This window comes from Aspergillus aculeatus (assembly GCF_001890905.1).
Source record: "Aspergillus aculeatus ATCC 16872 unplaced genomic scaffold ASPACscaffold_12, whole genome shotgun sequence".
NCBI classification, from domain to species: domain Eukaryota; kingdom Fungi; phylum Ascomycota; class Eurotiomycetes; order Eurotiales; family Aspergillaceae; genus Aspergillus; species Aspergillus aculeatus.
In genome coordinates, this window is record NW_017962987.1 from 1,033,454 (window position 1) to 1,056,172 (window position 22,719).

Genomic DNA, 22,719 nt, shown 5'->3' on the forward strand with positions numbered 1-22,719 from the left:
TCCTTCACTCCTGATCTTGTCTGATTCAATGTTTCTTGTTTATAAATATCAGGAAGAGGGGCCAATTAATATATCCAGCATGTTTGTAGATTGGCTCTCTTCCATCATTCTTCTCCATCTCCTCCACCATACTACCTACTCAGCTTCCATTCTTTTGCATCTCCACATCTGTATCTTCATAGCCCAATACATTAGCTTCTACATTCTCTATGCTGAAAACGATCCGTGACACACATCGCTTCCCAATCACTTGTCCACATCACAAACGAAAGATTCCTCAGATATCTCTCATGGCCAGCTGGTGCTGATAAAGCATGTCCTTCGCCTGTCCGGAACTTTGATCACGGCGTTATAGAGGCTTTCCGTGGTCTAGGGACCTTCCAAGCTGAGAACAGACGGCCAAGTCAATCTACCGAAGGACGACATGGATAAACGATCTTTGCATCCGGGTTTGAGGGTCGCTTTCCAAGCAAAGGAAGGACATTGATATTCGCATTCCCCACAATCGCCCACTTGATACATCTTTCAACTCACGTGAATACTCCATCTTTCACGCAGAGATAAGCTCTTCATGCCCAAGACATGAAGGAGATAATCGTTCTCGGCAAGAAAATAATTGCATGAGCCAACGAAAGCCATCACTGGCTTCCATGTGCATTTTTACTTCGGTATAACCGAGCGTCCCTCGGCCATTGAGCGGCCCTCTCTTCAGATACCATTCCCGCAAACCCTCGGTAGGGCTATAGTCGAATACTCCGACTACTACTACTACCACCACCTACCATGAACCAGGCTCACTATCGGCGATCTTTAAACAAGTAAACAGGCCAGACGGCCCCTAGTTATGCCCCGACAGCACAGTCCACACTCACATACAAACCATGATGCACCCCGCGTGAGCATATCAACCCCGTCCTCCGGTTTCTGAACAATGACATATCCCATGACATCTTCATGACACCACCAGCCCCCTTTGAACGAGAAACAAAAAAGCAATTCCCCCGTACTGGGGTTCTAACCCAGGTCTGAAGCAGGAAACCGTTAGGTGACCCACAACCGTCGTCTCCATCTAGACCATACGGGGTGTTTGTTGGAGGTATTCGCGCTGGCCTCGATTATCTGTTCACTTACGCTAACTTTTTTCAGCGGCTTTTGGTATGGTTTTCGAGCAGCAGATGATTTCAATGCATGTAGAATATCTTTCTGAAGATGTTCTAGTTAAGGCGGAATGTCTTGTGGGCATTGGGCTGGGTTATGCCTGTTGGGTTGTGGAATCGTCGAGGAAATGGAGTAGAATCGCTTGGCCGGATATCAAATGAAGATAGGGATGGAGATTGTTACCTACAGGTTGGTGGACGCTTTTCTGGAACATCTACTGGCAGGTCGGAATCTGTGGCTTGGAACATCAAGAGCGCTATGGCCGATAAGGGTTATGGTACTCTCGACAATTACCTTACTCGTGGGTGGTTCCAACTAACTCGATGATGTCTCAAAAGCAAACAGCACTGAACCAAAACACAAAAACGACAAGACGAAGAAGGAAAAGAAAGAGAAGAGTCTTGGAGGATGGACAAGGCCTTTGATCGCCAAATCGCGCATCACAGGCGCTATGAGCACGTTCTACAAGAGCCCCAAGCATGGAAGGTGTTGACCCGGGGCGGTTTGTTAAGACCCGATGATTGTCGACGGGTGCTATGCAAATAAGTCGACAGGGATTTATGGATGAAAGCCGCAAGGCCGGATAATACACCCGTGTCGCAATGTTCATATCCTAAGGTAGGTCCCACCCCTTCTTCTCCTTTCTGCTTGGGAATATTGACTAATCTCAAGCCAGGCGTGATCCCAAAGACGGGGCAGAGCTAGTGTGTGGGTTGGTCTTGAGCAAGGGGGAACACCATGTACGCCGCCGCCACTCTGCGCCTGGCTACGACGATCGATTGTCTGAGCTGGTGCGGATGAAAGCGTAAGCCTGGACCACGCGCACCAATCATGGATTGAGCTTGCTCATTGAGGTGTGTGTAAATGGTATCAAGGTACCAGTTTCTTGTTCTGGGGCTTCTTTGGATGGACGAATTTTTGAGAGCGGCCTTCGAAGACTCGACAGCAAATCTGCTGTGGGTAATCATGCTTGCTCGTTGAGGTTTTCAAATGAGAGCAATGCTCATCCTATCTCAGCTCCAGGCTGGCTCTATCGATGCCCCCTTCAGGGGTCCTCTTGCAGGTACGGAGAGCTAAGTTTCTTCCAGAAAACTGGACAACTGGCCGTTCTCAAAACACTCTCATGAGGAACTTTGCGTGTCAACTCGAGTCCATGTGCAGCATGAGCTCAGAATCTGGGGAGCTGCTACAGACACACCACCTACGATTTCGTCGCTTTTCTTGATCTTTTCGACGACAACCAATCTGCTCAAAATCATACAGAGTTTGATGACCATGATGAGTGAGAGGTTTGAAGACCCCGGACTCATTGCGGCAGGAAGTACCCTGCCAGATTTTGAGTTCAGCTCGGTGGAAGAAGTGGTTGCATTCTGAGAGAAGTGGAGTGGGAGGCCCGTTCCTGGGCATGAAACTTCCGTCCTGCGTTGCAGCTACCAGCACGCTGCAATTAGACTCGACATAGAAGCGTGAAGGGAAGGGAGACTCAAAGAGCCCTTCGAGAAAGGAAGAACCTTGCTTCTGGAGCCACACTGAGGCAGGCTCTGAGTCTGTTCAGAGTTCTCCAGCTAAGACCGCAGGCAAACCAGAGACAGTTGAGCGATAGTAATGGAACCCTTGGCACTGAAAAACTCGAAAAACGAGGATCTTCTACTTCCAGACGCAGATGTAGACGTCGACCCCGATACGAAGTCGCCTAAATTGCTTAGTTTTCTGATTCTCGTCCTTCTACTGAAAGTTATTACTTGACTGAGAAGCAGGCCCTAAATCCAATCAATGACTTCGCCGCACAGCATGGCTATACTTGAGTCAAAAATCTTATGTAGCTATTTTACTGATAGCATCGCTCACCCTCCTGCTGTGAGGACTAAGGAGAGCACCGAAAAGGATCAGAAGATGGATTGAATGATTGATTGCCGCTCTGGCCGCCTGTCAATCAAGAAATCAATTGTCAACTAATTGTGCTGAGGAACCCCAAGTCGGCCCAACTGCTAGCCTTCCTGTGTAGGTTTAACCGGGGCTTCTGATGTGGCTGCAGCTGGAGCTGAAGCTGTAAAGATGCAATGCAAGTGGAGTATATGGGCATAATTCTAACAACCGCCAGTGAAACTCATCCTTCATGCCTGTCGTTGTGCATGGGAACAGCACACGACTCGGACTCTGCAGTTGGTGCATTTTTAATGGATGCAGAGTTGCAGGCGATGCTTGGGAAAAGTCCTGCCGTCTGAAAGAGATATCCGCGTTATAAAACTACCCGGGGATATCTCCGCAAGCAATACTAAAGATTTATCTTTGCTATAGAACTAAATAGAACGTTCGTCCACTCCAAACCAGATTTGATTTCTAATATCGGAGGCGATTATTGCAACTATTATAGAGGTTTTCTGATTCTATTATAGCAATTATTCCAGAAGCGTCCCGCAGAAAAACACAAGAATGAAGACAACAAGAAGGGCGTTGCAGGTCCATCCGAGGATCCAGCGAAATAATAACCCGTCACCCTGCTATGAATAGTTATAATGTCTCTTTTGACCCTTTTCTTCTTGCTTTTTTGCTTCATTCGTTACTTATAATGTTTGGATATTGGCATTGCCTTTAGCCACAAACAGTGAGGATTTTCTTCCAGCATACCCATACAGCGTTCCCTTCTGTACAAGTACAAGTCCCTACGGCGTCTCCAAGGTCCGTCCCATGGCATATGCTCCACGGCCACGTTCCTGGATACGCCTTCGGTGACGTTCGTCATAGGCCTGGGCATTGTAGGGTATATCACCGGGCTTCATGGAGGCAGTGTGTGACATTGCTATACATCGAGGTCAGGTCCTCGACCAGGCTGATGACAACTCTCGGGTTGAACTCGAAGCAGAATTAGCAAAGGTACTGTACACCCGCCATCTTAGCTAGATTAGAACTTTTCTTGAGGGCTGGGAACCCTTTGATGCGAAGGTTGGGTATTCCTACATCAGCCGTCTATTCATCCGTCCATCCTTAGATGCGGAGCACAAGCAGGACCGGAGATGGAGCAAACAGCAAGGACCTGGTCGACCCCCTTCCTCAGAGGATCTCATCTCGCTGTCAACGCCGAAATTTACGACGAAGCGCACTGATCACATCGACCAAAATGAACTCATGAAGCGGTAGGTTGAGGATAAATACCGCAGCGGGACTGATCTTTCCAGACTGGGCCGGGAAAAATCCCTCGTACAGCAACAACAGCAACATCAACACCAACACCTCAAGCTTCAGCGTCAGCTCCCGTTTATTCCCACGTGTGCAATACAGGCACCAGCAATGCTTAGCCCCAGATATCAAGCTGTCACCGACTCGGTGCTGCGTCAATTATCCGACGCGAATCATGATGACACTTAATAAGGGGGCCTCCTTGCCTCTGGCATTCCGCAGAGTTGCTCTTCTCAAGAGCACTCCCCCTTCACCTTGGCTGTTTTTTCAAGAACAATAGAACGATTTGATTTTCTCATCATCAGCCAAGATGACTCTAGTACGATCGTATCAATTTCAGTACCAGCCCCTATGCAGTGAGCCGCCACCGCCGTATACACCATCCCAAACCCCCTCATACACCCCACAGCCACCACCTCCCGGCAAGCACCACCACACACTCGCAACCTCAATTCCCCCCTTCTTGTCCTGTGAACAGACACCCCCACATCTGTTCCGCTCGAGCATCTCCAGATACGGCCGTTACCTCACCACCCTTCGCCATAGCGTCAACAGCACCACCTACCTTTACCGCCTCTGTCCACGCTCACCAGCCAACAGCAAACCCAGGATCTACGCCGTCAAGATCATTCCCTCATCCTCTCAGCCCCTTCCCTCTACTCAGTCGTTCAAGAACAACGCAATAAACAGCACTACCATCAATCACCCCAACATCCTCCTCCCATTCCTACCTGCAATCATCGACGATGCGGGCAATCACCACCTGATCACCCCCTACTGCACAGGAGGTACTCTCCATGAGCTGGTCGCAACCACAATGCAGCTCCCTCCTGCAGAAGCAAATTGCTTCTTCAAACAACTCCTCCGAGGGGTCGCGTATCTTCACAACCACCCAAGCCTCCAATCTTACCTCGAACAAACTCACAACGCACCCCCATGGACGAGCTTAACTCTCAACCCGCAGGACATCCTCCTAGCCGGAGAAGGAACCGTGCGAATCAAAGTCTGTACTACAACCCCTCACTTCCACGCAGCGAGCAGCAGTCCATACTATGCGCCAGAGGTATACCGCGTCCCCAACGACAACACCAATATCAACGAAAACAACCCCAAAGCCCTCGACGCCTGGGCCCTGGGCATGATCTACCTATTCATGCGCACGGGCCGTCCAGCCTGGACCGTGGCCCAGGCGGAGGAGGATCGGATTTATGCCCGGTATGCAAGGGAAAGAGCGCAGGAGGGGGGCTTTGCCTTGATCGAGGATTTGGGGCCTGTAAGTGTCACATTTATCCCCTTTCCTTATTGCCCTTGTCCTTATGCATCACGAAAATGGCCGTCTTCACGCCGCATCGCATTGTGTATTGATCAAGATCGGCTATGCGCCCCCGTCAGGAACCATGTCGAAACGTTATCTACGCCATGTTAGATCCCAGGCCCCTTCGTCGGCTGACGGTTCATCAAGCCTCGCGGTCAGAGTGGATATACGGAGTTGCAATCTGTGAAGCAGGTGAAGAGGGCGACGTGTTCCGAGACGATGGTCAGTGTAAGAAGAGGGAGGGGGAAGGCATTTTACAGTACTAGCTGAAGTTATATTCCGTAGTAACCCATAGTTCTTGTTGATCGTTCCGTAAACCAAGCCACCGAGTCAGAAAGCGATCACGTACAAGCCTGCCTACCTACTACATGACATGCGAATGCCGCACAGTACGATAAACCCCCACGAAGCTCCTGACCATCCCCATATGTTAAGTCAACCTCACAAACCTCCCCAGAGCACAAACACACACACACACATATTCTTTCTCTGTCTACCCCCGACACACCAAAACCCCCAACCTCCTCATCAGACCTATCTCTTCCTTCGGGATTTGAACCAGTCCCAAAATTCTCATCCCCCCTCCCCTCAAAATCCAACGCACCCAATGGACACCCCCCTCCCCCCCCCGGCGAACCGGTTCATCCAAACCCTCCGAACAATATAACACATCCAACTCCTCCGTCCAAGCGCAGACATCGCAAATGCAAGACACACGCAGAAAAAAAAGTTTACCTCCTAGAAATCCGGTTGACGTTTCCCTTCCCATCCCTTGCTTTAGATGGGAACAGTTCATGCTTGCGTCGCCCCGTACTGCAAGATTTACTTACTGTGCCCCCCTCTTTTATCTTTGTATAAGTAAGCACCGCTGTCAAAGACATAATGAATGCGTCGTGGCGTCCCAGATTCAATTGAATTCTGTCTTTTGAATCTTTCTTTTTCTTGCTCCCTGCCTGCCCCCTTACCCTCCCCCGCCCCCCCCCCTTCTGACGGAAGAGTGTAGATTCATACTCGGAGTCTTCGTTCATAAAATTCTCTCTTGGTCTCTTGATTATTAAAGTATGGTTCTATATGTACAATGCCTGGCTCTCCCGATCCCCCCACCAAAACCCTTTTTGGTCCCATCGAAATTCTATACAACCGGTCCTCTAGCGATTCTCTATGCCGTTGCGACCCGAAATGCACACAATAGGAAAAACAAAAGAAAGAGGTAAGTACAAATGAAAATGCCCGTGCTGCTTCCCCTTGCCCCCCCCCCTCCCTTTCCCCGGCTCTATATGATGAAGTTCATTCAATATTAGAAACTAAAGTTAGTGAAGCGACCCCTCTCAACCACCCGGTGGGAGCGAGACCCAGGCTTTTTTGGAAAATTCTTTTCCACTCGTTTGATGGCACACAATAGAAGAAATGCGTTCGCGCTTGGAGTTTTGGGAAGATCAATAATTGAAATAATACGGGTTCGGGCAGCCTCCGAGATCGGTGTTCGAGAGTCCGATCACAGGCAGTGTCTGCTGCGCTTGGCTGTGAGGGTAGTATCGGAGAGGAAGCGAGCTGGTTTCGAGGGTCGATGGCTCGTGGTGGTACATAGAGCTGCTGGTCAGGTCAAGGGAGTAGCCGGCTGTGCTTTCTCCCTCGCGTGACCGTCGGGAGGCGCTGCTGCCGCCGATAGGTGCATATGAGGAAGTCGGGGCGCTGCTGTCCCACGAGACCTGGATGGTTGGGCCTTTGCAGGGCTCGAGGGGTTTGGTGGAAATAGTCCCGGTGCTGCTCTTCGGGGTGACCGCGGAGCTGCTGCAGGAGTCGAAGACGGAGGTGTGCGATTCCAGGTCGGGGATCTCTTTTCGGTACACCGGATTCACGCTGTCTTTCATGGATGAGCTGGTCGGGGAGCCCATCGCCTGGCTATCCGCGAGCTGCTCGGGAAGGTGGACGCGCGATACGCACACAACCATGGGCCCGTCTGGAGCCATGTCAGTATCTGATCCAGTCGCCGTGCCAGAGGAACATACCTGTTCTGCCTTCCAGGTACCGTTCTTGCTCTCCGCGGACATGGTAGATCTCATCCAGTATAGCTAACCGCTCGACGGGTTGAATCTGTCGACGCACAGATTGATCCGCTTCTTTGAGTTTCTCGACGCAGATAGCGTGGCTTTCGCGCAACTCGCACAGAATATGCACCAGAAGTTTGACTCGCTCTGTCCATCACTTAGCGTGCTTCTTCTTATGAATCCGTTGAACAGGCCTCCTACCGTTCTTGAGAAGGTGATCAGGCTCTCTGTGGGTAACGCCCGCTGGCCACCAGGCTGGCTTAGTGAGCTCGGGATCAAACTGTTGAGATGTGCCAGAAATGATCTTGCGTCCGTTGTACGGATAGTTGACCTGCTTCCGCGGCTCAACAAGCTTGATGTATGCCTTGGCAAGGATGCGGCAGTTGATCTGCTGTAGGCCTTCGAAGGCCTTCTCATAGTATCGCCGGAGGATGCTAGCATTGCGAACAGGGAGCATGGTTTTTTGGTGGCAAGTGATACTCATCGGTACGAGACACTCATGCGACACTCGTTTTCGCTTGTTTGAGGAAGGCTCTGAGGTGTTGCTGAACCTGAAATCTGTTAGCTTCCATCATCGGCTAAGACATGGTGTTGCCATACATCGACTTGCTGTGAGGTGACTCAGGCGACAATGGGCTTCGGCCTCTTGACCCTTCTACTGCCGGTGTCAGTGCATCTTGAAGTCACTGTACGGCAGCGCAAGGTTTACCTAGAAGTTTATTCGACTCGTCCTTCCCAGACAAGGCCACGGCTCGTAGAAAGCTCTCGGTCACGTTTGGCGACAATATTGACTGGCAGCTATCCGCAATCGAAGGTGATGCGTCGAAGCGCAATTTACCGCTGTCATCGATATAGATCAAAGCAAAATGCAGACAGGCCAGCCCGTCTAACGGCGCATCCATTGATACCGGAGTATGAGCCTGGTGCAGTTAGCTTATGTTGCGAATCGCCACCCAGGTGAATCAGTACCATGGCTGTGAAACAGTGAAAGGGGATAGTGACAAGTCAAGATGACCAATGATTCAGACAGTAAGACCTTCAGAAGCTCGCTCTGACACAGCAGGTAAGAAAGGTGCAAGGCACATAGAAGTACTCACGACGAGTCAGAGACAGGGCACGAGAGAAGGCATTTTAAACATGCATCGGAGACGGTCTGGGACCGATTTGAGGCAAATCGAATGAACGGGGCGATCAATAGATCCACAGTCTGTATCAAGCTTACAGGATCGCCCTCAATCCAAGTATCAGCTGTCCCTAGGTCGCCTCCGGGTCGGATGATGCACCCACTGCATCACCATTAGCCCTAATGACCTTTTCTCCCCCAAGAAGCACCATAACGAGATAATCCATAAGAGAAAATCAGTGCTATAGAAGCTAGGCCAATGGATGCATCCAAGCCGTGTCACTAATGCGTGGCCCTATGTGGCACAGCAGCGGATGGGGACCCATCCGCTCTCTTGCATTCAGGTGTGAACACTAATGCCTTTCTGCGCTGTTCCACTCAGGTATAACTATTGGAGAGCGTAAAAAGTACCGCTCGAGTCTTCCCTGAATAGGTAAGGATCCCGTATAGCTGACAGTTCCTGGGGAGCGAGCCGATGGCCGCTACCCCGTAAATGCAATTGATTCGTTTTCACAAGGTCTTTGCCATTGTCGATCCTTCACTCACCGGCACTTCAAGCTCCATTTTGCATACAGTGCGAATAATGGACGACCAGAGAGTAGCCGTCCCTCAAGCGCTGGTAGTATGTCTATCTACGGTACTCCGTAGATTGAGACTGCCTCGAGTCGGAGTGATAGAACGGAGTAGTTCGGGTGGAGAATGATCCTCACAAGGTACACTGCCCAATCCCGGTAATCAATTTTCGCCTATCACTTCAATTGCCTCTCTAGCGAATGACTTAATCCCGCTAACCCTGCCCTCCTTGCTTCGTGCATCGGGTGTCAGACACTGATCGTACCGTTAGCTTCATCCGGGAAACAACACGAATGGGCCTGTAGACGCGAATCAGTGCAATGGGTGACAACCCAGGATGAACATCGCGAGAAACTGGCCTCTTGACACCGTCGAACATTACGTCGTATCGAGGTGCCCAAGTAGTTACAGGATAGAGCCAAGTGCTGACTGAATGACCGTTTAACGTACTTACGTGGTCCCTAGCTGTCTCACAGCGAAGCATCAGCCATGCAGAACGCTGATGATCATTCTGGGACAAATCGATCAGTCGAAAGTTAGATGTGTGGATCCGCCCCGGCTGGAAGTGACCCACCAAGATACTCATAGGACGGCACCAGAGCTAATCGCAATGAATTGGTAGCACAACGAACTATAGAGAGTGAAGTTGCGTGCGGAAAAAATTTGCGATAGTCTAAATGCTCAGTTGAAAGCTATCGTTCTCTATTTGCAGTCGGTCCTTCCTGTCATGTCTCGTCACGGGCATTATCCCAAAGAGTTGTTGGCATTTCGCCTATGCTGGTTGTCACCTATGCTATCCACATGATAGGCGTCAATTTGTCAATAGACATCGCTTCAAGTAGAAGGTCTAGACTCCAATCGTTCATTGCCACATTGCGGTACTTGGTGGTCATCGTGGATGGATGGCAAATTTCCCGAAGCGGATTATTGGGAGATTGGGAGCCTGGTTCGTCTGACGCGCTGGGTAAGTACTGTACATTGTCGGTCAAATGTCCGACAATGGTGCGTAGAGGCAACATTCAAGGATGGAAATGGAGTCCACGATGGGCGTGGAGTTGTTTACGGAGTACTGCACATAGACCCTCATAGTGCTGGCATTGAACATGCTTGCGAGCTTCCGAGGTTATTGGCCACGCATTCTTCCAGCTCGCCGTCGGCGTCACCTGTTATATTTGAAAACAAGGTTATGACTGGTCACCGGCCGAAGTTCCGATTCGCGAAAAATCACAAAGCTCGAATTCGCTTAGAGGATCAAGATCTAGCTTAGTACGGGGTACAGGGTGCTCAGACGACCCCTGTAATCTCCCAAGGCGACAGGACGACTCTGTTTAGTGGCACCATTGGTCGCTCCACGATTGGTGTGCGAGCAACAAAGACATGGCCATACTACCAGCTACCGGGCGTTCGGAAACGCCATGATCGTTCACGGGGGCGGCCCTCTCCGTTGGGCCCAAGTATAGACAAATTCGGGTTTTTTGGGTAAGACCTCTGACGAGTCTGTTGGATGGACTGCAGCGGGTCGCGTATTGCATATGATTAGATGACCTGTCATTCTGGCTGGGCGCTCAGTAGTCATGCATGTCGGAAGCCTCCCGGACGTAGCGACTCGACTATTACACGCTCCATCGCCATCCATGGACGGTTAGCACGATTTATTAATAACAACACTTTCGTTGAGGCGAAGACATCAATCGAGTTACGGCCTCAGCCGTCCTTCGTGGTTGCCCTCGAGACTATTGTATCACCGAGGATGGATTATTATGGATTATTATGGATTATTGATAGATAGAGAATCAGAGAATCAACAGTCCGACCACTACTTGACAGTGCACTGGTGGCTTTGATGCATCGTGTTTCGCATTCGGAGCATGTCTAATGGTGTATTCAACGGTAATCGTGGTAGCATCATACCGGCTCGGCACATTATCCTAGTGAGAACTGAAGACAATCCGTCTAGTAAGCAGCTTCACTTAGGTAGATCCTGATAACATTGAGAAAATCATGTTAGAAATAACTTAGTGGTTTCTTGTCATTACCTTGCAAGTTCTTCAGTTCTCTATGAAAGTAGACACACCAACCACGCCACCGGTAGGTAGGTGGTTCGAGCGCTGGTAGACCCAGAGTCTGGAAACGACGTACATGTACAATTGAGCACGGGTCACCGACTGGAGGGCTAGTGCGAGTGAGGGATCAATTTGCGTGGGGCTGGCTGGCTCCATCGGTATGACAGATGCCAGTGGCCACCCACCCTGGTACGGAGGAGAGGAGCCGAGACTGGTTCTGAGAATGGCAGGGCCTGAGATCAGTTTCATCGGAAACCTTCGATGACCCTAATACCGGGGCTTCTGGAAGACTACCCGATCTGCGAGGACGATCAGCCGCGGGATGCTGATCTCAAAAGTACAGTGAGTTTACTGTACAGAACATACACTATTGCGAACGATCGATAGTTGGGGGATTTCGCCCGCTTCCGTCTTCGCAAGGTGATGGCTGGAACTGTCCATTGTCCATACTTGGCCTCGAGCCCTTCGTAGTGTCCGTATATTTGAAGCGAAAAAGGTGGCATACGTGCTTCGCCCTCTATTGGCGGGCTCACCCTGCGGGTCTAAAGATGATGTGCACTTTGAGAGCAGTACCAGTAGATAGTGGGGAGGAGAGAGGTGAGGTAGAGGGAGAGATGAAGCCTGGAGCTTTCGGTTACACAGTCAAGAGCAGTGACTCGACTGTGCCTGTGCCTTCCGAACGAGGCAGGAAGGCAAACCATCATCCATGGGGTGCCTCAGGTGCACAAGGTTGTTTTGTACGAAGATTACTCCGTATCTCTCTTACATAGTCGATGTGCCTGTAACCGTGTATGTTACGCTCATAATACACCAATTATGAAGATGTCAGCTGATTGTCGTGTATACACCGACCACTAACCGACATCATACCTAAACTAAGTACCGTACTCTGCTCACATAACTTAATTGATCATCCATCTACGGAGTATGAACTTTGTCAACAACTACCGAGTAGTTAACTAACTTATCTCTCATAAATTAAAGAGATAGTAGGCGACCTGTGCTGCCACTGAGTGTGGATTTTTCCCACCACTCTTGGAACCCCACCAGCCGGCCCGCCCGGACGAATGGTAAGCCATGTGTTATCATCCAATCGTTCGCAGGTTGATCAGTCTGAATCCGGCCAGCAAATCTCTTCCCGAGTCCTGACCCTTTCCCTCTTCCACTGTTCGCACTGCCCTTCGATCCATGACTGACTGTCTTGTCTGTCTGTCTGTCATTCTTCCCCTACTATTGCTATTATCTATTCCTTTCCTGCATACCGCATTTATTCCCTTTGGGCTTAAGCTGTCAGCTTGCTCCTCTCGCCCACTTACACCCCCCAGTGGTCGCCTTTTCTTCGCTCCCCTGATCTCCTCCTCCACCCCTCCTCCTCTCTCCCCTTTCAGTCGGTCTGCCTCTCTGTCGTGTCCCCTCCATCGACCCAATCAAACGCCCCCCCTCCTTTCCCATCGTCTCTCCTCTCTCTAATCTTAAATTGACCTTGGTGATTTTCTTGCATTTTTATTTGCTCCTAATTCCCCCTCAGTCTCGATTCCGTGGATTGTTCCAGAAAACCCCATAGGCAATTAAAGCCACCGTTCACAGGCCACTAAGGCTTTAGGGACCCGGGCTTAGTGTCGCATTTCCGTCCATCCCTGGATTCCCGCGAGTCAGAGAACTGCTCCGAACTCTGACACTGACTTTCTACGGACCTGTTCCGACGAAGGTTTATTTCTTTTTTAAAAAAACAAAAAACCAAAAAAAAAATTGTTCGATTTCTCGCCCAGAATAAAGAAGAATAAACAAACCAAAAAGAGAGAGCAAAGAGAGGGGAACGGAAGCTTGGGACCCTCCGTCCAGCAGTTTTCTCTCACATCATCCATCAGCCATGGACTCGAATAATCCTTCCGGCTTCCCAGCTGCGATGCAGCAGACCGCGGCTTTTCCTATCACGACTCAAAGTCCCCAACAGTTCCCTTACTATCCAAATGCCATGCCCTCATTTCCCCAGCCTAAGTCTACACCTCCCTCTCATATGACTCCTCAGCAACAATTACCGCATTCTTTCAATTCCGTGCCTATGCAGGCCGGCCCCGGTGGAGCAATGATGCCGACTGGCTATCCCCAGCAATCACAAGGTACGTTGTCATCACCACACTGTCATGGGAGTGGTACTCTCCTAATGCCATTCTTATCTGATTTGCCCATCCTCGATACTTCAATACTTGCTGTGACCTCCTTTGTACCCCCATTATCCCTCCTCTCCCGCCTCCCCTCTCCCCTTATTGCTTCCCCACCCACTGGGCCTCCTTAGATCAACAAATGCTTCGTCGCATTGGACATCATTTCCAATATCGACTCTACCGCATCTGACCCGGTCTGGTTGCGTTCTCGCTACGTTACAGGGCCAATGGTTGGGCGGATCTCCACTATCGTGTCACCTCTTGTCACCCTAGTTGCCTTTCAGCTGTTGTCGCTCATGGAGCTACACTGGGCTGCTAGCCCAAGTGTCTCAAGTTAGACACAATGTCGGCTGCAGGGACAAGCCGCTAATCAACGGGATGGACTTGCAGGACCCCACGCCAACTTCGCGGCGCCATTTGCCCAGCCACCTGTCCCGACTTCGATGGGCCAATTTCTTCCTCCCCAGGCGACTTCAGCTGCTGCGGTTTCTGGCACTGCTGCACAATCATTTTCTTCCAACCTGGCCTCAATTCCCTCGACCAACATGATTTCAGCGCAACAACCGAGACCGACCCCGCAACCCAACCCAGTGCCAAATTCGTCTCCTTCTGCCCCCCAGTCGCCTGCCGCGGCTGCTCGAGAGAAGGCCCGGGTGACGGTTCTTCTGGATATCAATTCGATGCTGCTGCAGGAAGTCATAAATCTTCAGGCAGCCGGCAAGGCTGGGACTGCGCCTACTCCGCAGGGCTCTCAAGAATCCAACCCGTCGCCGACCTCGGAGCAGACTCCCGACAAATCTAACCAGCGCCCAAGCCCGGAGTATGTCGAATGTATGCGACGATTGCAAGCCAACCTGGGTTATTTGGCAACCGTGGCCGACCGAGCTAAGAAGTCTGGTGGTGTTGCTCCTGGCGGCCCTGCTATCATGACACCACCACCACATATGCCCTCAATGGCCGATCTCTACAACCGACTCAGTGAATTATGTCCTCGTTCGACACAAGGTAGCATGGGAACACCTCAGCCTAGTCCCCAAGCCCTGCAGGGAAACGGGCGGCCCAGCCCTTCCCCCGCTACCGAGACAGTTGTCTGAACACCAACCCTTGGCTAGACAGAGCAACTAGACCCTGCAGATGACCGAGGGCACCTTGGCGACGGGCGCAAGTGTCGCCCTTGAACAAAAGTTTTCATTGAAGACTTCTACAACGGATTTGAAGCTTCCCTGTCACTTCTGTCACGTAGTGGAGGCTAGTATCGACCTGAATTTCGATACATAGGGTACTGGTTTGAACTAGTGCTGACTGCGAACATCACACTATGATCTCTGAACCGGACTTCGTCGACCAGCGCCAATTCGATATCAAACAAGGGCTGATATGAGCTCGCCCTGTAGGAGAACGCGTCTCCGTGGATTGATTGTCTCAGACAACATGATGAGTCTCATGAAGTCGGGCAAGCAATTAGGATCTTAGATCAGGCACAATGATAGCTAGAACTGGGTGGAGGACTGCAGCGATTGCCACCAGACGCCCGGGTTTGAAGTAAAGAAGACATAGTAGGGAAGGGAGGCAGCCTTCAAGTGTACTATAGCCATGCATTGATAGAGATGTAGATAGGTTCCACTGCCACCACTACAATTACTATTCTGATTATATGCATACCGCGTTGACCCTGTCAGGTTTCTCCCAGCGCTAATCCATCTGATCTGGTCATCAGACTCTGTTGCTGCAGCTCCACGGGCGGTGGAGGGTGGATGGCCAATCAGTCGACAGCCTTCCTCTGACCGCCTACCTGAGCTTTTCTGCCTCAAGTCAGTTCTCCGCCCTGCAGTTCGTCACTCTTTCAGCTTTTCCCCCCTCCTCCATTTCTCATTTCCTGCAACAGTCTTTGTCGCTTGAGGACCTTGTGAATGTCTTGCGTCTCGCTCCGACTCTACAGAAGGAGCTTACTGTCTGTCGCTACTAGCCACACACCCAAAACTACCATCGCTCTCTCTCCAGTAGCTGCCGCTACCTCTTCGTCTCCCGCCGCGCCGCCGCCGCCGCCGCCGCTACATTCGCCGACTACTTCCTGTTCTTCTGATATACCGTGGCACCACCTCACCTCACTTTCGATTTATAGCCGTTTATCTACCTCTATATTTCCTCGAAACTCTTCCTCCTCGCGCCACATACTACCTTATCCTCATCGCTGCCTTAAACCGCGGCGAATTCCCCGTCACAGCTCCGGTCTGTGGTCAAGTGATATAGCACCGAGGAAAATCAACAATTCCAGCGCTATTTCCACTCGCTCCATCACTTCGCTCGCAGCTTTATCTCTCAGACCCCGTGGTCGTCAGAGTCATACGTTACAAATGGATATGAATGGTGACGCAGGCGCCAAGCGCAAGCGCAGCTCGATCGCCGCGCCCGCCGAGCGGCCCGCAAAGCATCTCCGTCCCGAAACCAGCACATTAACGCCTGGCGACTCCACCCCCGCGAATGGAACCGTCTACGATGTGGAGGAAGAAGAGGATGCTGGCCGGGTGTTGCCCCTGGGAGCTGCACAGGCCGACTCGCCTGAGTGGCAGGCAACGATTGAGGAGGTCGTGAAAAGCGTTGTGTCGATCCACTTCTGTCAGACGTGCTCCTTTGACACGGAACTTTCGATGAGCAGTCAGGCGACTGGTTTTGTAGTCGACGCGGAGCGGGGTTATATCTTGACGAATCGACACGTGGTATGTCCCGGACCTTTCTGGGGTTACTGTATTTTCGACAACCATGAAGAAGTGAGTTGGCTTAGCCCTATCAACCCAAGCGCAGGCTTTTCATCTCCATTGTTCTATGCAGCCCTAACCAGACTAGTGTGATGTTCGCCCGATCTACCGAGATCCTGTTCACGACTTCGGCATCTTACAGTTCGACCCGAAAGCGATTCGATATATGAACTTGAAGGAATTGAAACTACAACCGGATGCGGCCAAGGTCGGATCGGAGATTCGTGTCGTGGGTAACGACGCAGGAGAAAAGCTTAGTATTCTGTCTGGTGTCATCAGTCGATTGGATCGAAATGCTCCGGAATACGGCGAGGGATACAGTGATTTCAATACCAATTACATTCAGGCCGCTGCGGCAGCGAGTGGTGGTAGTTCCGGCAGTCCTGTCGTGAACATCGATGGCCACGCAATTGCTTTGCAGGCTGGCGGTCGCGCAGATGGCGCAGCTACGGACTACTTCCTCCCGCTGGACCGGCCGCTGCGTGCGCTGGAATGCATCCGTCGCGGTCAGCCGGTCACGCGAGGAACCATTCAGACACAGTGGATTCTCAAGCCGTTCGACGAGTGTCGTCGGCTGGGCCTAACGCCTGAGTGGGAGGCCACCGTGCGCAAGGCAGCTCCCACGGAGACCAGCATGCTGGTGGCAGAGATCATCCTGCCGGAAGGCCCGGCAGATGGAAAGCTGGAGGAGGGAGACGTGCTTCTGAAGGTCAACGGGGAGCTGCTCACTCAGTTCATTCGGCTGGACGATATCCTGGACTCGAGCGTCGGGCAGACGGTGCGTCTGCTCGTGCAAAGAGGCGGTCAAGATGTGGAGGTGGAGTGCCAGGTTGGCGACCTGCATGCCATCACGCCCGACCGCTTCGTGACAGTGGCGGGAGGCACGTTCCATAACCTGTCCTACCAACAGGCACGTCTGTATGCCATCGCTACCCGCGGCGTCTATGTCTGCGAGGCCGCCGGGTCTTTCAAGCTGGAAAACACCCTGTCGGGATGGTTGATTGACTCCGTGGATAAGCGGCCAACGCGGACACTGGATGAGTTTGTGGAGGTGATGAAGACGATCCCTGATCGCTCGCGGGTGGTCATCTCGTATCGCCACATCCGCGATCTTCACACGCGCGGGACCAGCATTGTCTATATCGATCGACACTGGCACCCGAAGATGCGGTTGGCGGTGCGCAATGATACCACTGGACTCTGGGATTTCTCTGATCTCGCGGACCCCGTTCCCGCCCTGCCTCCTGTGCCGAGGAAAGCTGATTTTATCCAGCTTGATGGGGTGAGTCAACCTGCTGCCGCTGCCATTGTGCGCAGCTTCGTGCGCGTGTCGTGTACGATGCCTCTTAAGCTGGACGGCTATCCTCAAGCCAAGAAGACGGGATTCGGTCTGGTCGTTGACGCCGAGAAGGGACTGGTCGTGGTTTCGCGTGCCATTGTTCCGTACGACCTCTGCGACATCAACGTCACCGTAGCTGACTCGATCATTGTCACCGCCAAGGTGGTGTTCTTGCATCCTCTCCAGAATTACAGCATCATTCAGTATGACCCCAGCTTGGTTCAGGCTCCGGTGCAGAGCGCCAAGCTCAGCACTGAGTACATCAAGCAGGGTCAGGACACTATCTTCGTCGGATTCAACCAGAACTTCCGCATCGTGGTGGCCAAGACCGCCGTCACCGATATTACCACCGTGTCGATTCCGGCCAACGCCTCGGCCCCGCGCTACCGTGCGATCAACCTGGACGCCATCACGGTAGACACTGGTCTTAGCGGACAGTGCTCCAATGGTGTACTGGTCGGCGAGGATGGCACGGTGCACGCCCTTTGGCTGAACTACCTCGGCGAACGCACGGGGAACTCGCACAAGGACGTCGAGTATCATCTGGGCTTCGCGACGCCATCTCTTCTGCCTGTTTTGTCCAAGGTGCAGCAAGGCGAGATGCCCACGCTGCGGATCCTGAACATGGAGAGCTACGTGGTGCAGATGAGCCAGGCGCGCATCATGGGCGTGTCCGAGGAGTGGATCGAGAAAGTGACGCGGGCGAACCCCGCCCGGCATCAACTGTTCATGGTCCGCAAGGTGGACTGTCCGCCTCCAGGCTTTGCCTCCGAGGCTGTAGACAGCTTTGAGGAGGGTGACATCATCCTCACCCTGGACGGGCAGCTGATCACCCGTGTCTCGGAGCTGGACATCATGTATGAGAAGGAATCCCTGGAGGCGCTCATTGTGCGCAACGGCCAGGAGATGCGCATCCAAGTCCCCACGGTGCCGACGGAGGATTTGGAAACCGACCGCGCCGTGGTCTTCTGCGGTGCTGTCCTCCAGAAGCCCCATCACGCCGTCCGTCAGCAGATCTCCAAACTCCACAGCGAGGTCTACGTCAGTGCCAGGGTACGTTGTCCGTCCTTCCACCGTTCATTTCCACCCCATCACTAACGATACACCTTGACAACAGAGCCGCGGTTCCCCCTCCTACCAATACGGCCTCTCGCCCACGAACTTCATCACCGCCGTCAACGGCACCCCGACCCCGAACCTCGACCGCTTCGTCGAAGAGGTCCGCAAGATCCCCGACAACACATACTTCCGTCTCCGGGCGGTGACCTTCGACAACGTCCCCTGGGTGGTGACCATGAAGAAGAACGATCACTACGTATGTTGCAACAGCCCCCCCTCCTTTCTTCCCCTCCCTGAAGCCAGCAATGACCATCCCCCGTCTAACACATTCCTCTAGTTCCCCATGTCCGAATACCTGAAAGACTCATCCGCCCCGCAGGGCTGGCGCACCGTCTCCCACGATAAGGACAAGCACCACGACGGCGCTGCGCCGGATGCGGCCAACTTGAACCCCGACGCCATGGATGAGGGCTTCGATGGTGTCAGTGATGTCGAGCCGGAGGCTGAGTAAGGGGGAGTCATACCCTTTTTCTCTGGGTGGTTTCTGTAGGTGATTGTCGATGTATCTACACGGTTGGAATTCATTCTGTATGTACAGTATAGACTTACAGCGTTATATGAATGGATAGATATGTATCTCGTCTTTTGCAAGTAGAGCTATGCTCGTATGCGCTTTAGCCTGTAGAGTCGGGGAATTCGTGCTTGCTGTGTCGGTGCTGATGGTGTGAGCTGGGAATACATTAACCTCCGTCTATAATCAGTAATAGTCGTTGTATTGGAATGGATACCTAGCAATGTCAGCCTGGACACTCCATTAACACGGCTCAAATCGCGCACAACCTCCCAGAAGGTACGGAGTATATACTTTATATATCCGCCATTCCAACGATTATCCGAAACACAACGACCCCAAACCACCCCAGCGCATATCAAAAACTACATTTCCCCGGAACAATATACATCAAGAACTAAAAACCCCAGAGCTCCCTCTTCCCCAACGCTATCCAATACAGAAAGTGACGCGCAATCTACCAACCGATCCTGCGCTACAAACGCATATATAATGACAAACTCGGAAGAAGATTATATCAACCAGCATCATTGGTCTAGTGGTAGAATTCATCGTTGCCATCGATGAGGCCCGTGTTCGATTCACGGATGATGCACTCTTATTTTTCTTTTTCTTTTTTTTTTCCCCCTCTTACCTTCTGTTGTAGGCGGAGTATTTTGCCGCTCGCTGAGGCATCTTTCTAGCGCGGTGGTTATAGCACCCGTCACCCCTCAGTATCCGCCCCCACCCCCCTTGCTGCTAATGCTGTGCATTCTCCTTCGATCGACTACGTGCCCGTCCATCATTTTTTCGGATAAGGATGCGCTGGGGTTACACCGCCCTCCATCAACATCAACGGAATGCGCTGTCACTGCACCGCAGCTCGGGGGACGGATTCTCCGCGATGGGGGTCCCGTGTTTTCTGTTCTTCTGTGGGCATTCGGGGTGCTTGGATTGCTGATCTTACCTGGGTCGTGGTTCGGTTGTCTCCGTTGTCTACACAGGCATCGTTCATAAAGACTACTGAAATCACGAGGATGACTGCTGTCCTACACCAGTCTGACTTTCCCAGAAGATAAGAAAATTGCCATACACGCATGAAATATAAGTATGAACCCAAACAGAAAGATATACTCCGCAGTCGGCCTGCGAGCAAGAGAAAAATGAAACGAAAAAAAGTAGAAAGAAAAGTACAAGGGAAAAACGTCCCCGTTAACCACCACGGCTAACGAAGTCTCGTTTTGCCATCGTACACACACTACACCACCGCATACATACTACCCAGCCTCAAGTCGGCTGTGCATGCCATCACAGTCGACTCCTCAATGCCCTTAGTCAGAACTACCACATCAACTGAGGCAGCTAACAAACCGTGTCCACTCCGCATCACGACCGACTCCCTAAGCCAGTAGAGGCTCCTTCTCCTCAGCCTCAACGGCAGGCTGCTCAATTGATTCGGCCAAGGGAGCGACGGGAGCGGCGGGAACCACGGGCTCAGCCTTCGGGGCTTCAGGGAAGTCGGGGATCTTGATCTCAGGCTCGGCCTCGGGTTCCTTCTTGATGACGGGGTTGCTGGCGACCTTGGCCACCTCGGGGGTCACGGAGCGCGAAGCGGAGCGGCGGTGCACGAATCCCTGGGCCTTGGCGCTGTAGTCCTCGACGTACTGCTTGACGATGCCCGTCGCGTGGGCGGTGCGCTCCTCGGCGATGTCCTTCAGCTGGTGGGCCTGGCTGTTGACCATCTCCTGGAGGTGCTCGATCTGGGCATCGATGACCTCGCGGTTGTTGATGTAGACCAAAGGACCCAAGTAAGCAATGGTGACGGTGATGAGGGAGAGACCCCAGAAGGGCAGGAACTTGATCAACCAGTAGGCGGAGAAAGCGGCGAGGAAAGCCTAGCGGCCGGTTAGCGATGCACCATGTGTCACAGGTGTAGCATTGACATACAGCGATGGTGTGAACAAGGTTCTCGGTGAACAGAACGCGCTGGAACTCGATCAGAACGAAATCGACAAGCTGCTCGAGATCCTCCAACACGGCCTCGACCGTCTCCTTGGGAACGGTGTAGTATTTGCGAGGGCGGAAAGATCCGACGACGCTTTGCTTCAGAGCGAGTTGACCACCCAGCTCAGCGAGAGCGGTGACTGTTCAAGTATTAGTCCCCCGTCGAAATATATGTTGTGCAGGTTCCACTCACAGCCCAGAACCACATAGATAAATTTGAAGAACCATCGAAGGAGCGGAAGGTAACGGGCGGCAAAAATGAAAGCTACAACGCTGATGAAGGAGACGGCGGTGGCTCGGGGTTGTTCCCACTAGTTTGGAATATCTGTTAGGGCTGGTCTGTGTGGGATGGATTCGCAGTCACTCACGCTCAAGAGGCTGTACAGCAGGGAGTGGTAGTCTTTGTGGAATTAGCGACGAGCGGCGTGGCACAAGTGTGAGTGGTACATACAAGTTAGGGGCTGGCCGGTCGCGGCGCTGGTGGAGGGAGTCACTGCTGCGTTGCGCAGCTCGCGCAGCTCTTGACTGGTGCGGGTCGCCTCGGATTTGATGTTGTCGGCCAGAGGTCCTATGAGACTGGCTGTCAGCTCGAATGCAATTGAGGTATGGCAACAAATTCTTCTCCCCCCAGGGAAGAGGCCGGGATTAGGAATTGGCGCTTACCATTGGTAATAGTACCTAGACGGAGGGATCAGTGGTTAGCTTGTGTAACTCGATTTCGAACTCTCGGTGAGATGCGAGATGTGTGGGACTGAAGATCAGGCGAAACATTAGCTTGAGAACGCTCTTCTCCCAATGCAACTGACCAGAAGACTCGGATACGTACCTTACCATGGCCGTTCACGTTGGGATAACTCACGTCAGCAGCCATGACGAAAGTTGTGTGGGTTCGGAAAGCTGGAAAGATAAGGAAAAGGGTGGATTGTCAGGGGAAAATAGAGAGAAGTTCGAGCCAAAGGTAGCTGCGGCGGTTGGAATGGGTGGGCAGACGAGACTGCAGTTGAACACCGAAAGAAGGGGATTAGAGAGAATAGAATAAGAAGAGCTTGAGTTGACGCGGGGATGGGGGAGAAGATGAAGAAAAAAGGACGAGGGCGAGAGTGAGAGGAGAGAAGGTGATGCAATAATGGGGTCGAGCCGGCGGGCGGATTTGATTTGGTCGTGTGCCTTAGGTTTGACTCTACAGTAATATTTCGTTTGCCTTCCCCAATACGAACAGAACCAAACGAACATGTGATGGCCTCGACCGGTGTTTCGGATTAACTTGCATGGCCAAACTAATTATATCTTTGATATAACCCAGCTTATGACTTTTGAATTGACTGATTGAATAAGACAGTGTGTGTGCGCTTATGCAAGGGACTCACTGCTGGGAGAAGATCCTTCCAG

The 22,719-nt window shown here is 52.0% G+C and overlaps 5 protein-coding genes and 1 non-coding gene across 6 annotated transcripts; 4 read left to right on the forward strand and 2 right to left on the reverse strand.

Annotated features, from left to right (window-relative positions):
• Positions 1-4,579: 4,579 nt before the first annotated feature.
• On the forward strand, positions 4,580-6,240 carry ASPACDRAFT_123094 (uncharacterized protein). Its single transcript, XM_020196598.1, has 2 exons — positions 4,580-5,608; positions 5,728-6,240. Exons 1-2 carry the CDS (start codon positions 4,646-4,648, stop codon positions 5,914-5,916), a joined length of 1,152 nt encoding a protein of 383 aa, XP_020054445.1. The 5' UTR covers positions 4,580-4,645; the 3' UTR covers positions 5,917-6,240.
• A 683-nt stretch (positions 6,241-6,923) lies between these two features.
• ASPACDRAFT_80229 (DUF2841 domain-containing protein) lies at positions 6,924-8,461 on the reverse strand. The gene is made up of 5 exons (XM_020205604.1): positions 8,408-8,461; positions 8,299-8,353; positions 7,900-8,249; positions 7,660-7,845; positions 6,924-7,610 (listed from the first exon to the last, which is right to left on the reverse strand). The coding sequence occupies exons 3-5, from the start codon at positions 8,153-8,155 to the stop codon at positions 7,087-7,089; spliced, it is 966 nt and encodes a 321-aa protein (XP_020054446.1). The 5' UTR covers positions 8,156-8,249; positions 8,299-8,353; positions 8,408-8,461; the 3' UTR covers positions 6,924-7,086.
• A 4,866-nt stretch (positions 8,462-13,327) lies between these two features.
• Positions 13,328-14,716, forward strand: ASPACDRAFT_62360 (uncharacterized protein; the record flags this gene model as incomplete). Its single annotated transcript, XM_020203779.1, has 2 exons — positions 13,328-13,577; positions 14,013-14,716. 2 exons carry the CDS (start codon positions 13,328-13,330, stop codon positions 14,714-14,716), a joined length of 954 nt encoding a protein of 317 aa, XP_020054447.1.
• Positions 14,717-15,829: 1,113 nt separating this feature from the next.
• Positions 15,830-19,336, forward strand: ASPACDRAFT_80232 (putative nuclear serine protease HtrA2/Nma111). Its single transcript, XM_020205605.1, has 4 exons — positions 15,830-16,390; positions 16,467-18,770; positions 18,835-19,032; positions 19,114-19,336. Exons 1-4 carry the CDS (start codon positions 15,977-15,979, stop codon positions 19,285-19,287), a joined length of 3,090 nt encoding a protein of 1,029 aa, XP_020054448.1. The 5' UTR covers positions 15,830-15,976; the 3' UTR covers positions 19,288-19,336.
• A 535-nt stretch (positions 19,337-19,871) lies between these two features.
• Positions 19,872-19,942, forward strand: ASPACDRAFT_t221. Its single transcript has one exon. It is a non-coding gene; the product is annotated as a tRNA-Gly (tRNA).
• Positions 19,943-20,357: 415 nt separating this feature from the next.
• ASPACDRAFT_80233 (uncharacterized protein) lies at positions 20,358-22,275 on the reverse strand. The gene is made up of 7 exons (XM_020205606.1): positions 22,162-22,275; positions 21,994-22,008; positions 21,782-21,898; positions 21,699-21,730; positions 21,524-21,641; positions 21,274-21,470; positions 20,358-21,221 (listed from the first exon to the last, which is right to left on the reverse strand). Exons 1-7 carry the CDS (start codon positions 22,199-22,201, stop codon positions 20,727-20,729), a joined length of 1,014 nt encoding a protein of 337 aa, XP_020054449.1. The 5' UTR covers positions 22,202-22,275; the 3' UTR covers positions 20,358-20,726.
• Positions 22,276-22,719: the final 444 nt, after the last annotated feature.

Coding starts and splice junctions, on each gene's coding strand:
- ASPACDRAFT_80232 (XM_020205605.1), top strand. CDS start 15,977: ATGGATATGAATGGTGACGCAGGCGCCAAGCGCAAGCGCAGCTCGATC. Junction 16,391..16,466: donor TTTTCGACAACCATGAAGAA/GTGAGTTGGCTT, acceptor TAACCAGACTAG/TGTGATGTTCGCCCGATCTA. Junction 18,771..18,834: donor AGGTCTACGTCAGTGCCAGG/GTACGTTGTCCG, acceptor CCTTGACAACAG/AGCCGCGGTTCCCCCTCCTA.
- ASPACDRAFT_80233 (XM_020205606.1), bottom strand. CDS start 22,201: ATGGCTGCTGACGTGAGTTATCCCAACGTGAACGGCCATG. Junction 21,642..21,698: donor TGCTGTACAGCCTCTTGAGC/GTGAGTGACTGC, acceptor ATTCCAAACTAG/TGGGAACAACCCCGAGCCAC. Junction 21,471..21,523: donor TATCTATGTGGTTCTGGGCT/GTGAGTGGAACC, acceptor ATACTTGAACAG/TCACCGCTCTCGCTGAGCTG.
- ASPACDRAFT_80229 (XM_020205604.1), bottom strand. CDS start 8,155: ATGCTCCCTGTTCGCAATGCTAGCATCCTCCGGCGATACTATGAGAAG. Junction 7,846..7,899: donor TGATCACCTTCTCAAGAACG/GTAGGAGGCCTG, acceptor AGTGATGGACAG/AGCGAGTCAAACTTCTGGTG. Junction 7,611..7,659: donor GTACCTGGAAGGCAGAACAG/GTATGTTCCTCT, acceptor ACATGGCTCCAG/ACGGGCCCATGGTTGTGTGC.
- ASPACDRAFT_123094 (XM_020196598.1), top strand. CDS start 4,646: ATGACTCTAGTACGATCGTATCAATTTCAGTACCAGCCCCTATGCAGT. Junction 5,609..5,727: donor TGATCGAGGATTTGGGGCCT/GTAAGTGTCACA, acceptor CGCCCCCGTCAG/GAACCATGTCGAAACGTTAT.